This window comes from Ranitomeya imitator, chromosome 2 (assembly GCF_032444005.1).
Source record: "Ranitomeya imitator isolate aRanImi1 chromosome 2, aRanImi1.pri, whole genome shotgun sequence".
NCBI lineage: Eukaryota > Metazoa > Chordata > Amphibia > Anura > Dendrobatidae > Ranitomeya > Ranitomeya imitator.
This window is the reverse complement of record NC_091283.1, coordinates 696,906,526-696,918,587: the sequence shown is the minus strand read 5'-3', so window position 1 is coordinate 696,918,587 and position 12,062 is coordinate 696,906,526. Positions and strand designations below refer to the sequence as shown.

The window sequence follows — 12,062 nt, the reverse complement described above, 5'->3', positions numbered from 1 at the left end:
CTTCACGGGAATTAATGGAATGTGGAAGAAAAATAAAAATGAATATTTACCTTTTTTTCCAAAAATATTTTTCTTTATCCCCAAATTTTTTACTTTCACAAGGATAACAGGAGAAAATGGACCCTCAAATTTGTTGTGCAATTTATCGTGAGTATGCAGATACCCCATATGTGAGGGAAAAATTACTATTTGGGCACAGGGGCAGGGCTCAGAAGGGAAGGAGCACTTTTTGAACACGAAAAAAGCTGGAATCGATAATGGACGTCATGTCGCATTTGGAGAGCCTCTCATGTGCCTAAACAGTGGAAACTTCCCACAAGTGACCGCATATTGGAAACGATACCCCTCAAGGATTTTATCCAGGGGTATAGTGAGGATTTGGAACCCAAAAGAAACTAACAGAATTTGATAACATTAGATAGTCACTTTTTTTTTTTTCAGGGACTGGAAAAAACTGCCCCAATCATGTTCCTCAGGGTCTCAGCTACTCTTCACAGCTGAATACCCGGAGATTTTCAGACGCTTGGGGCGCTATAATCCTATTCCAGATGGCAGATTTAAAAATGGCAATGAGAGACTACTACCCCATAAAGGCTGCCGTTTTAATACATATTGGTGGTCGTTAAGGGACTTGAACCATCAATTGTCAGATCGCTTGTATATACTGTTATAGTACTGTATTGTAGTATATAGTAAAAGTCATGTTCTCCTACGCAGGAAGGCCACACAAGGACAGTTATGGCAAGTATGGTGTTTTCAAAACACCCCTGACTGCCATGGCAACCCTACAGCATCCCCATATGGAACAGCGCCCACCAGGACAATGAGCTTTAAATGGCAATATTAAAGATGGACAATGGCATTTGTGTGGTTAACAGAGCCAAGCTCCATTTGCTGCTATTAAATAGTAGATGCTGGCTGTTTAACACAACCATCATCTATTGGGAAAGGTGCAGGATTAGCTCCTGAGCCTGCATCAAAGATGGTAAGTATAGTATGTCATGTGTCAGGAGAGGGTTAAAGGTGTTGCTTGGACACATAATATTGATAATTTATCCGTAGAAAGTAGCCATCAAATCTGAGTGGGGGGTGGCAAAACTCAACACCACAAAGGCGCAGCTGTTAGGCTGTTTTGTTTATCCTCCAAAATAAAAGCGGATCTTCAGCTATTGAAAGCTACCGGTACACAATGATAAGAGCTGTGCTGTTCAGGTATTTTCAATGTTTACATCCTTCCAGTGCCAGAGATACCAACAGCTGATCGGTGAGGGTGTTGGGTAATGGATCCCGATTGATCTGACATTGATGATCTATAATAAGTATAGGTCATGTATTTTATATACCTAGACAAACCCTTTAAATGTAGAAAATAAAAAGCCCTAAAGAAGGATGGTTTCAGTGTTTAAATCATTGTCACTATTGATGTATTTGATTGATACAGAGTAAATTTACATTGTGGGGCTTCCATGGTAACTTACTGTGGTGGTGCTAACAGACTGAACAGCGAGGAAGCCAGTTCCTTGAGGAGTGATGGGTCCTATATAGGGAAAAGAAAAGTGACATTTTTAGGTATACATAGCATCAGTGTAAGATACCAGCATTAGTTATACTGCTTTGACTTTTTCCAGCTACAATGATTACCAATGGACAGCTCTGAGACACAAGCTTCAGTTTGAGGGGAGTGTCTATATCAGCGTCTCCATGACCAAATTCTCTCCTTTTAAGATTTTCTTCCAGTGTAAATACGGTACATATGATTAGTTTTTCGGCAATGTTATTTTTCCCTATGTTCGCACATTGTGTTTTTGCTGCATTTATTCATGCAGATTAAAAGTTGATTTTTACAGCAAAAGCTTAGAGATACCAGAAATCTCACTTTTTCTTCAGGACTTATTTGAAAAACTGCTACGTTTTTTTAAAACTGTAGTATGTCATTGCTTTCTATGGGTGAAAAATGCTGCAAAAGAGCTGAAAGAAATAAGTGCAAAAACGCTGCTATCCGATTTGGCAGCGTTTTTAGCACAGTTGAGCGAATTTGCTCGAGACCCTGCTTATTCGGCAAGCTATAGTGCTTACCGGATAGGCTTCAGAGGAAACCCGGCTTCCTGGAGCGTTCCGGCTGATCAGCTATTCGGCTCTGCAGCTGCATGTGTCGCGACGGTGTGACAGTCACAACACATGCATGGAAAGCAAAACAAACAGGCTCTCCATCCATGCATGTGTCATGACTGTCACACAGCCGCGACATGTGCAGCTGCGGAGCCAAACAGCTGACCAGTCGCTGCTCTCCAGGATGCCGGGTTCCTTCTGCAGCTTATTCGATAAGTTCTATAGCTTGCCGAATAAGCAGGGACTCGAACAATTTTGCGCAACTCTATTTTTTAACCCCTTTCCAAATTTGGTGCGTAATAATACGCCCACGTCGGAATCCCTTTCTTTGATGTGGGCTCCAGAGCTGAGCCCACATCTTTCCCACCACAGCTGATCTGTGCCAACAGCAGCACGTGGAATCGCAATCCGTCCGCGGTTGTTAACCTGTTAAATGATGCTGTCAATCTCTGACAGCAGCATTTAACTAGCGCTTACCGGAAGCGCGCTGGATATCCCGCCCATCGGCAACCCCGTCACGTGATCATGGGTCACCGATGGGTTGTCATGACAACCAGAGGTGTCCAGCAGACCTCTATAGTTGTCTTCGCAAGTGAGCATTTCTACTGCACGCATACGATCTGATCACCACCTGTATGTATGACACCAAAAAAAAAAAAATCATTCAATCCTGCTGTCAAAAAAACCCTCCGGGAAGAAAAGAAAAACTACAATCTACACCAAAGAAGGAAAACTCATTCCCAAACGCGGGTTAAAAAATACATTTTTATTAATACACAATATCAAAAATACATAATCATGTTCAAAATAATATAATAACTATAGAGCGGGAGCATACAGGGACAGAGATACAAGTGGATGTAAAGTAAGCTGCGGAGACACCATCACGTGTTTCTCAACGCAAGCAATGAATAGCCAGGCCTTTCCCCGGGAAGGAACAACCACGGGAAGGGCAGCATCCAATAAAGGAAAACATCCAATAAAGGAAAACCACCTATGCCAAGCATGGTATCCATCCACAGACAGCTGTTTCGGGGTTTTTTGCCCCTCATCAGTGTGGAGTAGGAAACTGGCTATTAGGAGCAGTGCCTAGTAAAAGGCTGTGAAGGTACAGATGAATGACCTCGGGGAGACCAAAACATCCAACACCGCGGAGACACCATCACGTGTTTCTCAACGCAGTGATCCAGAACACTGCCCCCATCCCTTATGGGAAATATGCAAATGCATCGAAGGACCTTCGATGACGTCGCTGTCAGGTGACCAGTCACACGACCGCTCATGTGACCGCGACGTCATTGAAGGTCCTTCACTCACTGCATTCCTAAGGAACAGAGGCAGACGCTAGCAGCGCTGTGAGCCAGGGGCCGTCCGAGGGTGAGTATATCCATGTTTTTTATTTTTATTCTTTATTTTTTACATGAATATGGATCCCAGGGCTTGAAGGAGAGTTTCCTCTCCTCCAGACCCTGGGAACCACACGCCGACATGCAGGATCGCTCCCTGCACACGCCGTACCCGGCGTATAAGACGACCCCCGACTTTTGGGACAATTTTTAGGGGTCAAAAAGTCATCTTATACGCCGGGAAATACATTAAGCCAATTACCAAAAGGCACAACAGGGGCAAAAAAAAAACGCTAGAACAGGCGATCAAAAGAATGTCTCTACACCAAAATGCTATCAATAAAAACGTCAGCTTGGGGCGCAAAAAATAAGCTCTCACCCAACCCGAGATAATGAAATATGGATACCCCACAGGTCTCGGAAAATGGCACTTTTTGTGTGTTTGTTGTCTGTGACCTCGTAATGACCTGAGAATCATTATGTCAGGTCAGTTTTAGCATTTAGTGAACATGGTAAAAAAAATAAAGAACTGTGGAATTGTACTTTTTCTGCAATTCCACCACACTTGGAATTTTTTTCCTGTTTTCCAGTACATTATATTTTAAAACCAATGATGTCTTTCAAAAGTACAACTTGTCTCACAAAAACTAAGCTCTCACATGGCCATATTGACCGAAAGTAAAAAATGTTATGGATTTGGGATGAAGGGGAGCAAAAGACGAAAAACAAAAAATCCTCCAGTCCATGAAGGGGTTAAAAAAAAAACCGCCGGTAGAGCAGGATGGAAACAGGAACACATGGGCTACTTGCACAGTGAACAAGTCTGTATGATCATGTTCACACACCACCAAGAAACCTGAAGACACAAAAGAGAATAGTAAAACCAAAAACACTCAGTTTGAAAAAATGTTGCAGTAATCCGCAAGTGCTAGTAAAAGATGTAAAAAACAGGGTATTTGGTTGATACGTTTTTTGCAAAAAATGTATACTAAGCTGCTTGGTAGAGCAGCTTAGTATACATTTTTTGCAAAAAACGTATCAACCAAATACCCTGTGTTTTACATCTTTTACTAGCACTTGCGGATTACTGCAACATTTTTTCAAACTGAGTGTTTTTGGTTTTACTATTCTCTTTTGTGTCTTCAGGTTTCTTGGTGGTGTGTGAACATGATCATACAGACTTGTTCACTGTGCAAGTAGCCCATGTGTTCCTGTTTCCATAATTGTTCTCTTGTGTCTACAAGACTGGGGAGTTCCACCACTCCTCTTGGGCTATCTGCACAAAAGCTGTTCTACCCTGTATGCACACATGGATTTTTCCTCTCTGAACCCTGTTCACACAGGTTATATACAGATGATCAGGTTTTTAAATACATCAGATAGGGATTGCATACATTAGTTAGGACTGCTCTGATAAGGGTATACCGTGAAGATTGGTAGAGCAGCTTAGTATACATTTTTTGCAAAAAACGTATCAACCAAATACCCTGTTTTTTACATCTTTTACTAGCACTTGCGGATTACTGCAACATTTTTTCAAACTGAGTGTTTTTGGTTTTACTATTTTCTTTCGGTAGAGCAGGATGTCAAACCCATTTATTTTTGATATTCCCAATTTTAACCCCTTCAAGCTGAAACCGGTTTTCACCTTCCTGACCAGGCCACTTTTTACAATTCTAACCACTGTCACTATGAGGCAATATCTCCAAGCTCCATTCGCCGCTTTTAAAAGTCATGTTCTCCTAGGCAGGAATGCCACACAAGGACAGTCATGGCAAGTATGGCGTTTTCAAAAGACCCCTGACTGCCATGCCAACAGAACAGCATCCTTCATGGAGAAGTGTGCTACTCAGGACAATGAGCTTTAAATGCCAATATCAGAGATTGACCGTGGCATTTACGGTATGTGGTTAACACAGCCAAGCTCCATTCGCTGCTGTTAAATGGTAAATCATCATCTGTTGGGAAGGGTGCAGGCTTAGCTCTTGAGCCTGCATCAAAGACGGTAATGATAGTATATTATGTGTCAGGAGATGGTTAAGTTGTTGCTTAGACATAATATTGATAAGCTATCCATAGAAAGTAGTCAACATAAAATCTGTGGGGGGGGCAATACTCACACAGAACAATACATAATTCCCAGCTTGTACTTCTGGAGACATGTGCCGCATAGATGGCTAAAATGGTTGTCCGACTCGTCCCAATATAAGATTGATGGAAGTTTGACATTCGGGATCAGCTAAAACTACTCCGGCAGCGACCTGAACTAAGTCCAAGCCTCCCAGTTCTTTTGTGGACACTGTTGGGTGCATATGCTCGGAAGGCAGGACACACTGCGCAGCTAGCCTAAGTGATGTACGGGCTATATACACAAACGCCGTACATTGCTTGGTGGCTGATGCACAAATACTGTAGTACAGTCACTTCAATGACAGATAAAACTCAGTACTGGTCTACTAAGAAATGTGCGGGGCTACTGTGTTCTGCCAGTAGACCACCTGGATCCAGCCGCTGCAGGTTTCAGCTGATGGGGTGGGTGTGCTTGTGTCAGACCCCTACTGATCTCTTACTGAAGAACTATCCAGTGGATTTATGATCAATGATTAGAGACGAGAAGAACCCCTTTAAGTGAATCCCTCCGTCTGGGGCAGTGCCATACATGACATTAGATGTTGTTTGTTCACACTGAGGGGCTCAAAAGAGGGGTCAGTTGGTAGGATTTTACAGTTTTTTTTTTTGGTTCGTTTTTTCTCTTTGGGGGGGAGGGAGAGAGCTATGTTGCTGTTCCAGTCTCACTAGAACATGGACAACCGCCATTCCTTCCATTGACAAACAGATCAGAGTAGGGGCTTGTTTTTTGAGGGAGATGAAGTTTTTCTTGGTGCCATTAGGGGGTGCATAACATTATTTATTTGCTTTTTATTTCAATTTTTGAGAAAGAGAATGAAAAAATAAAAGGTACGGTAATTCAGGAATTGTCCCTTTTTTACGCCATTTTACATATTTCACCATGTGATAAGGCGACTTTATTCTTTAGGAAAAGGAAATCCAGTGAAGGGAAAAGGTGGCTAAAATTTTTTTAAATTTTATTCGAAGCAGATAAAATCATTAAGCCAACATATTCTGTCCAGCACTGTATTACACTTATGAAACAAGATCAACGCGTTTCGGCTTGTGTCTAATTCATGATGTCATGACATCTTATTTCTAAGTATAAAATACAGTGCTGGAGAGAATATTTTGGCCAAACGATCTGCTTGGAATAAAATGTAAAAAATTTTAGCAACGTTTGCCTATCTCTGGATGTCCTTTTCCTTTTGGATTCTCTGTTGTGGCTGTCTCACCCTTATCCCTGAGAGGCGTTGGTTTGTAACTGGGAGGATACACACTTGTGCTGGTAAGCTGACTTTTTCTATATTTTTTCTTACTTTATTGTTTGGGTCAGTATAATTACAGCGATACCAGGGTTATAAAGTATTTTATAATTTGCATGCTAAAACACTTATTTTATAAATTAATGTATTTCTAAATGCATCACAGTATTCTGAGAGCTGGTGAACAAGAAACAGAAATTCATGAAATGTTTTTGGTTTTCAAACCATTCAGTGTGTAAAAGAGATCAGTTAACTTTATTCTTTGGGTCGCAGTACCACATTTACAGTGAAGGAAATAAATATTTAATCCTTTGCTGATTTTGTAAGTTTGCGCACTGACAAATACATGAACAGTCTACAATTTTAAGGGTAGGTTAATTTTAACATTGAGAGATAGAACATCAAAAACAAAATCAAGAAAATCACATGATATAAATTATATACATTTGCATTTTTGCAGTGAGAAATAAGTATTTGATCCCCTACCAACCAGTAAAGGTACCGTCACACTGGACGATATCGCTAGCGATCCGTGACGTTGCAGCGTCCTGGCTAGCGATATCGTCCAGTGTGACAGGCAGCAGCGATCAGGCCCCTGCTGTGATATCGCTGGTCAGGGCAGAAAGTCCAGCACTTTGTTTAGTCGCTGGCTCTCCCGCTGACATCGCTAAATCGGCGTGTGTGACGCCGATTCAGCGATGTCTTCGCTGGTAACGAGGGTAAACATTGGGTTACTAAGCGCAGGGCCGCGCTTAGTAACCCAATGTTTACCCTGGTTACCATCGTTAAAGAAAAAAAAAAACAACCACTACATACTTACCTACCGCTGTCTGTCCCCGGCGCTGTGCTTCTCTGCTCTGGCTGTGAGCGCCGGGCAGCCGGAAAGCAGAGCGGTGACGTCACCGCTGTGCTTTCCGGCCGCTGTGCTTACACAGGGCAGAGAAGCACAGCGCCGGAGGACAGACAGCGGTAGGTAAGTATGTAGTGGTTTTTTTTTTTACTTTAACAATGGTAACCAGGGTAAGCATCGGGTTACTAAGCGCGGCCCTGCGCTTAGTAACCCGATGTTTACCCTGGTTACCGGCATCGTTGGTCTCTGGAGAGCTGTCTGTGTGACAGCTCTCCAGCAACCAAACAGCGACGTTGCTGCGATCCGGATCGTTGTCTGGATCGCTGCAGCGTCGTTTAGTGTGAAGGTACCTTAAGAATTCTGGCTGCTAAAGAACAGTTAGACGCTCCTAATCAACTCATTACCTGCATTAACCCCTTCATTGCCAGAGGTGTTTTTGGTTTTGCGTCTGATTTTTGCTCCCCTTCTTCCTAGAGCAATAACTTTTTTATTTTTCGGTCCATATGGCCATGTGAGGGCTTGTTTTTTTGCGGTACAAGTTGTACTTATGAAAGACACCAATGGTTTTAATATATAGTGTACGGGAAAATAGGAAAAAAAAATTCCAAGTGCAGTGAAAAAAAATCCTGCAATCCCACAGTTGTTATTGGTTTTGCTTTTTTACTAGGTTCACCAAATGCTAAAACTGACCTGCCATCATGATTCTCCAGGTCATTACAAGTTCAAAGACACCAAACATGTCTAGGTTCTTGTTTATATAAGTGGTGGAAAAAAATTTCCATTTTTGTTAGGAAAAAAAAAATTGTCCCATTTTCTGACACCTGTAGCGTCTCCACTTTTCGAGATCTTGGGTTGGGTCAGGGCTTATTTTATGAGAGCCGAGCTGACATTTTTAATGATACCATTTTAGTGCAGATACATTCTTTTGATTTCCTGTTATTGTACTTTAATGCAATGTCGCGGTGACCAAAAAAAAAATCAGTTCTAGCGTTTTGTTTTTTTCCTGGCTACGTCGTTTAGCGATCAGGTTAACCCTTTTTTTTTTTATTGATCGATTGGGCGATTCAGAACGCGGCGATACCAAATATATGTACGTTTGATTTTTTTTGTTTTGCTTTGATTGGGGCAAAAGGGGAGTGATTTGAACTTCTACATTTGTTTAATATTTTTCAAAACATTTTTTTTTGCACTTTTGGCAGGCTTCAATAGTCTCCATGGGAGACTAGGAGCTGCCACAACTCGATTGTCTCTCCTACATACAGGCAATGATCTGATCACATGTGTGTAGCAGAATATCTTACTTGCTTTGAGCGCCGACCACCGGGCAGCATTCAAAGCAATCTGGCAGATACAACCATAGAGGTCTCCAGGAGACCCCCCTGGTTGTCATGCCAACCCAATGGTGACCTGCAATCACATGACGGGGGTCACTGATGGGTGGATTTCCGGCGAGATTGATGGAAGTGCATGGTAAATGCCTCTGTCAGAATTTGACAGTGACATTTAATGGGTTAATAGCTGTGGGTGGATCGTGATTCCACTCGCGGCTGTATCGGGCACATGTCAGCTGTGCAAAACAGCTGACGTGCCAGGAAAGATGTGGGCTCACAGCCAGAGCCAACATCAAACGAAGGATGTCGGACATCGGTGTACTTTTACACCCAATGTCGGAAAGGAGTTAAAGGCAGCTGTCTTACATAGTCACTTTTATAAAAGACTCCTGTCCACAGACTCAGTCAGACTCTAACCTCTACAACATGGGCCAGACCAAGGAGCTTTATAAGGATGTCAGGGACAAGATCACAGACCTGCACAAAGCTGGAATGGGCTACAAAACCATAAGTAAGACGCTGGGTGAGAAGGAGAAAACTGTTGGTGCAATAGTAAGAAAATGGAAGAAATACAAAATGACTGAATCGACATCGATCTGGGGCACCATGGAAAATTTCACCTCGTGGGGTATCCTTGATCATGAGGAAGGTGAGAGATCAGCCTAAAACTACACGGGATAACTTGTTAATGATCTCAAGGCAGCTGGGACCACAGTCACCAAGAAAACCATTGGTAACACATTACGCCGTAAAGGTTTAAAATCCTGCAGTGTCCGCAAGGCTCCCCTGCTCAAGAAGGCACATGTGCAGGCCCATCTGAAGTTTGCTAATGAACACCTGGATGATTCTGTGACTGATTGGGAGAAGGTGCTGTGGTTAGATCAGACAAAAATTGAGGTATTTGCCATTAACTCAACTCGCAGTGTTTGGAAGAAGAGAAATGATGCGTATGACCCAAAGAACACAGTCACCACTGTCAAGCATGGAGGAGGTGGAAACATTATGTTTTGGGGGTGTTTCTCTGCTGAGGGCAGAGGACTACTTCACCGCATCAATGGGAGAATGGATGGAGCCATGTACCGTAAAATCCAGAGTGACAACCTCCTTCCCTCTGCCAGGACATTAAAAAATTGATTGTGACTGGGTCTTCTAGCAATACAATGACCCAAAATATACAGCCAAGGCAACAAAGGAGTGGCTCAAAAAGAAGCACAGTAAGGTCATGGAGTGGCCTAGCAAGTCTCCAGACCTTAATCCCATAAAAAAATTTATGGAGGGAGTTGATGCTCTGAGTTGCCAAGCAACAGCCTCATTATCTTAATAATTTAGAGATGATCTGCAAAGAGGAATGGACCAAAATTCCCACTAACATGTGCGCATACCTCACAATCAATTACAAAAAAGTCTGACTGCTGTGCTTGCCAACAAGGGTTTTGCCACCAAGTATTAAGTCTCGTTTGCCAGACAAATCAAATACTGATGTCTCACTGCAAAATGCAAATACATTTATAAAATTTATACAATGTGATTTTTTGGATTTTATTTTTGATATTCTATCTCTCAATGTTAAAATAGGGATTTTTGTGTACTCACCGTAAAATCCTTTTCTCCGAGCCAATCATTGGGGGACACAGACCATGGATGTATGCTGCTGCCACCAGGAGGCTGACACTAAGTATTACAAAGAAAGTTAGCTCCTCCCCAGCAGTATACACCCTCATGCTGGCTCCCAGAGACCCAGTTTAGTGCAAAAGCAGTAGGAGATCAATAACATAAGAGTAGAACATGTCAAATTACAGAACAAGCACAGAGCCATTAACAGGGTGGGTGCTGTATCCCCCAATGATTGGCTCAGAGAAAAGTATTTTACGGTGAGTACACAAAAATCCCTATTTCTCCTTCACCTCATTGGAGGACACAGACCATGGGACATCCCAAAGTAGTCCCTGGGTGGGGACAACATAACAGATCAGGCCCTGCATAACCGCTACCTAAGAATGCGCTACCGGTGCCTGCAGAGTCTACCTGCCCAGACTCACATCTGCGGAAGTCTGGGTGTGAATATTGTAGTGCTTCAAGAATGTGTGCGGATTGGATGAAACTGCAACCTTGTCGGCCTGCTCTGCCGACACCTGGTGCCTAATGGCCCAAGAAGCCACTATCGACGAAGTAGGAAGTGCCCCGATCCCCACTGGGATAGGCTGACCTCTGACGCGGAAGGACCCCTGGATTGTGTAACGAATCCACCAGGCTAACATGGCCGATGAAGCAGCTAAACCCTTCCTGTAACAGTCAGGAAGCCCAAATAAAGTGTCCAACCTTCAGAAGGACACCATCCTCGATAAGTAACTTCTCAGAGGACTCACCCCGTCCAGAGTATGAGGAACCCGTTCCGTTTTGTAGACTGGTGCCGAACAAGACGAGGGAAGAATGATGTCCTCGTAACAGAGGGAGTATGATAACACATTGGTAACCAGGGATGAGGACGGCCTGAGACAACCTTGCCTTGATGGCAATAAGGAAAAGAGTCGGAAAGAACAGAGCAGCTAGCTCCAAAGACTCGCCTGAATGACGTGACCGCAGAGAAAAAGGCGACCTTCCATGACAGTAAAGTCTGTCCGGATCAAAAGGAGTCTACTGTAACACCCCCCAGGACCATTAAGATCTAACGGTAGGAGATGGGGAAGAACCGCATGGGAAAACTCCCTGCGAGAAAGTCTCTATTTGCAGTTTCGTTGCAATAAGACCGAAAAGGCTAAAATCTAGACTTATAAACGAGCTGAGCGTCAGGCCTGAATCTAGATTATTGTGAAGGAAAACTAAAAAAGGGGAAAGGCGTCCATGATCTCTGCCTGAAGCAAAATGCGTACTGAGGCGGGCTTACAAGCACTAGTCGCTGACAACTTGTTGTGAGAGTCCCGCCTGGCTCAGAACGAGAGCAGATTTGGACGATCTGACAACCGCCAGAGAAAAATCGGCAACGAGTTGTACTAGCTCCGCAAACTAAACCTGACGTGGTCAGTGCAGATTGCCCAGGGATCACTGGGACCCT

General features: G+C 43.2%; 1 protein-coding gene across 3 annotated transcripts in view; it reads right to left on the bottom strand.

Moving 5' to 3' along the window:
• The window catches only part of BMS1 (BMS1 ribosome biogenesis factor), a 94,615-nt gene that overhangs the window by 17,074 nt on the left and 65,479 nt on the right, over positions 1-12,062 (bottom strand). For all 3 annotated transcript variants that reach the window (XM_069753105.1, XM_069753107.1, XM_069753106.1), the window contains one exon: positions 1,479-1,537. In XM_069753105.1, coding sequence (XP_069609206.1) covers positions 1,479-1,537 — 59 coding nt within the window. The remainder of the gene's footprint in view (positions 1-1,478; positions 1,538-12,062) is intronic.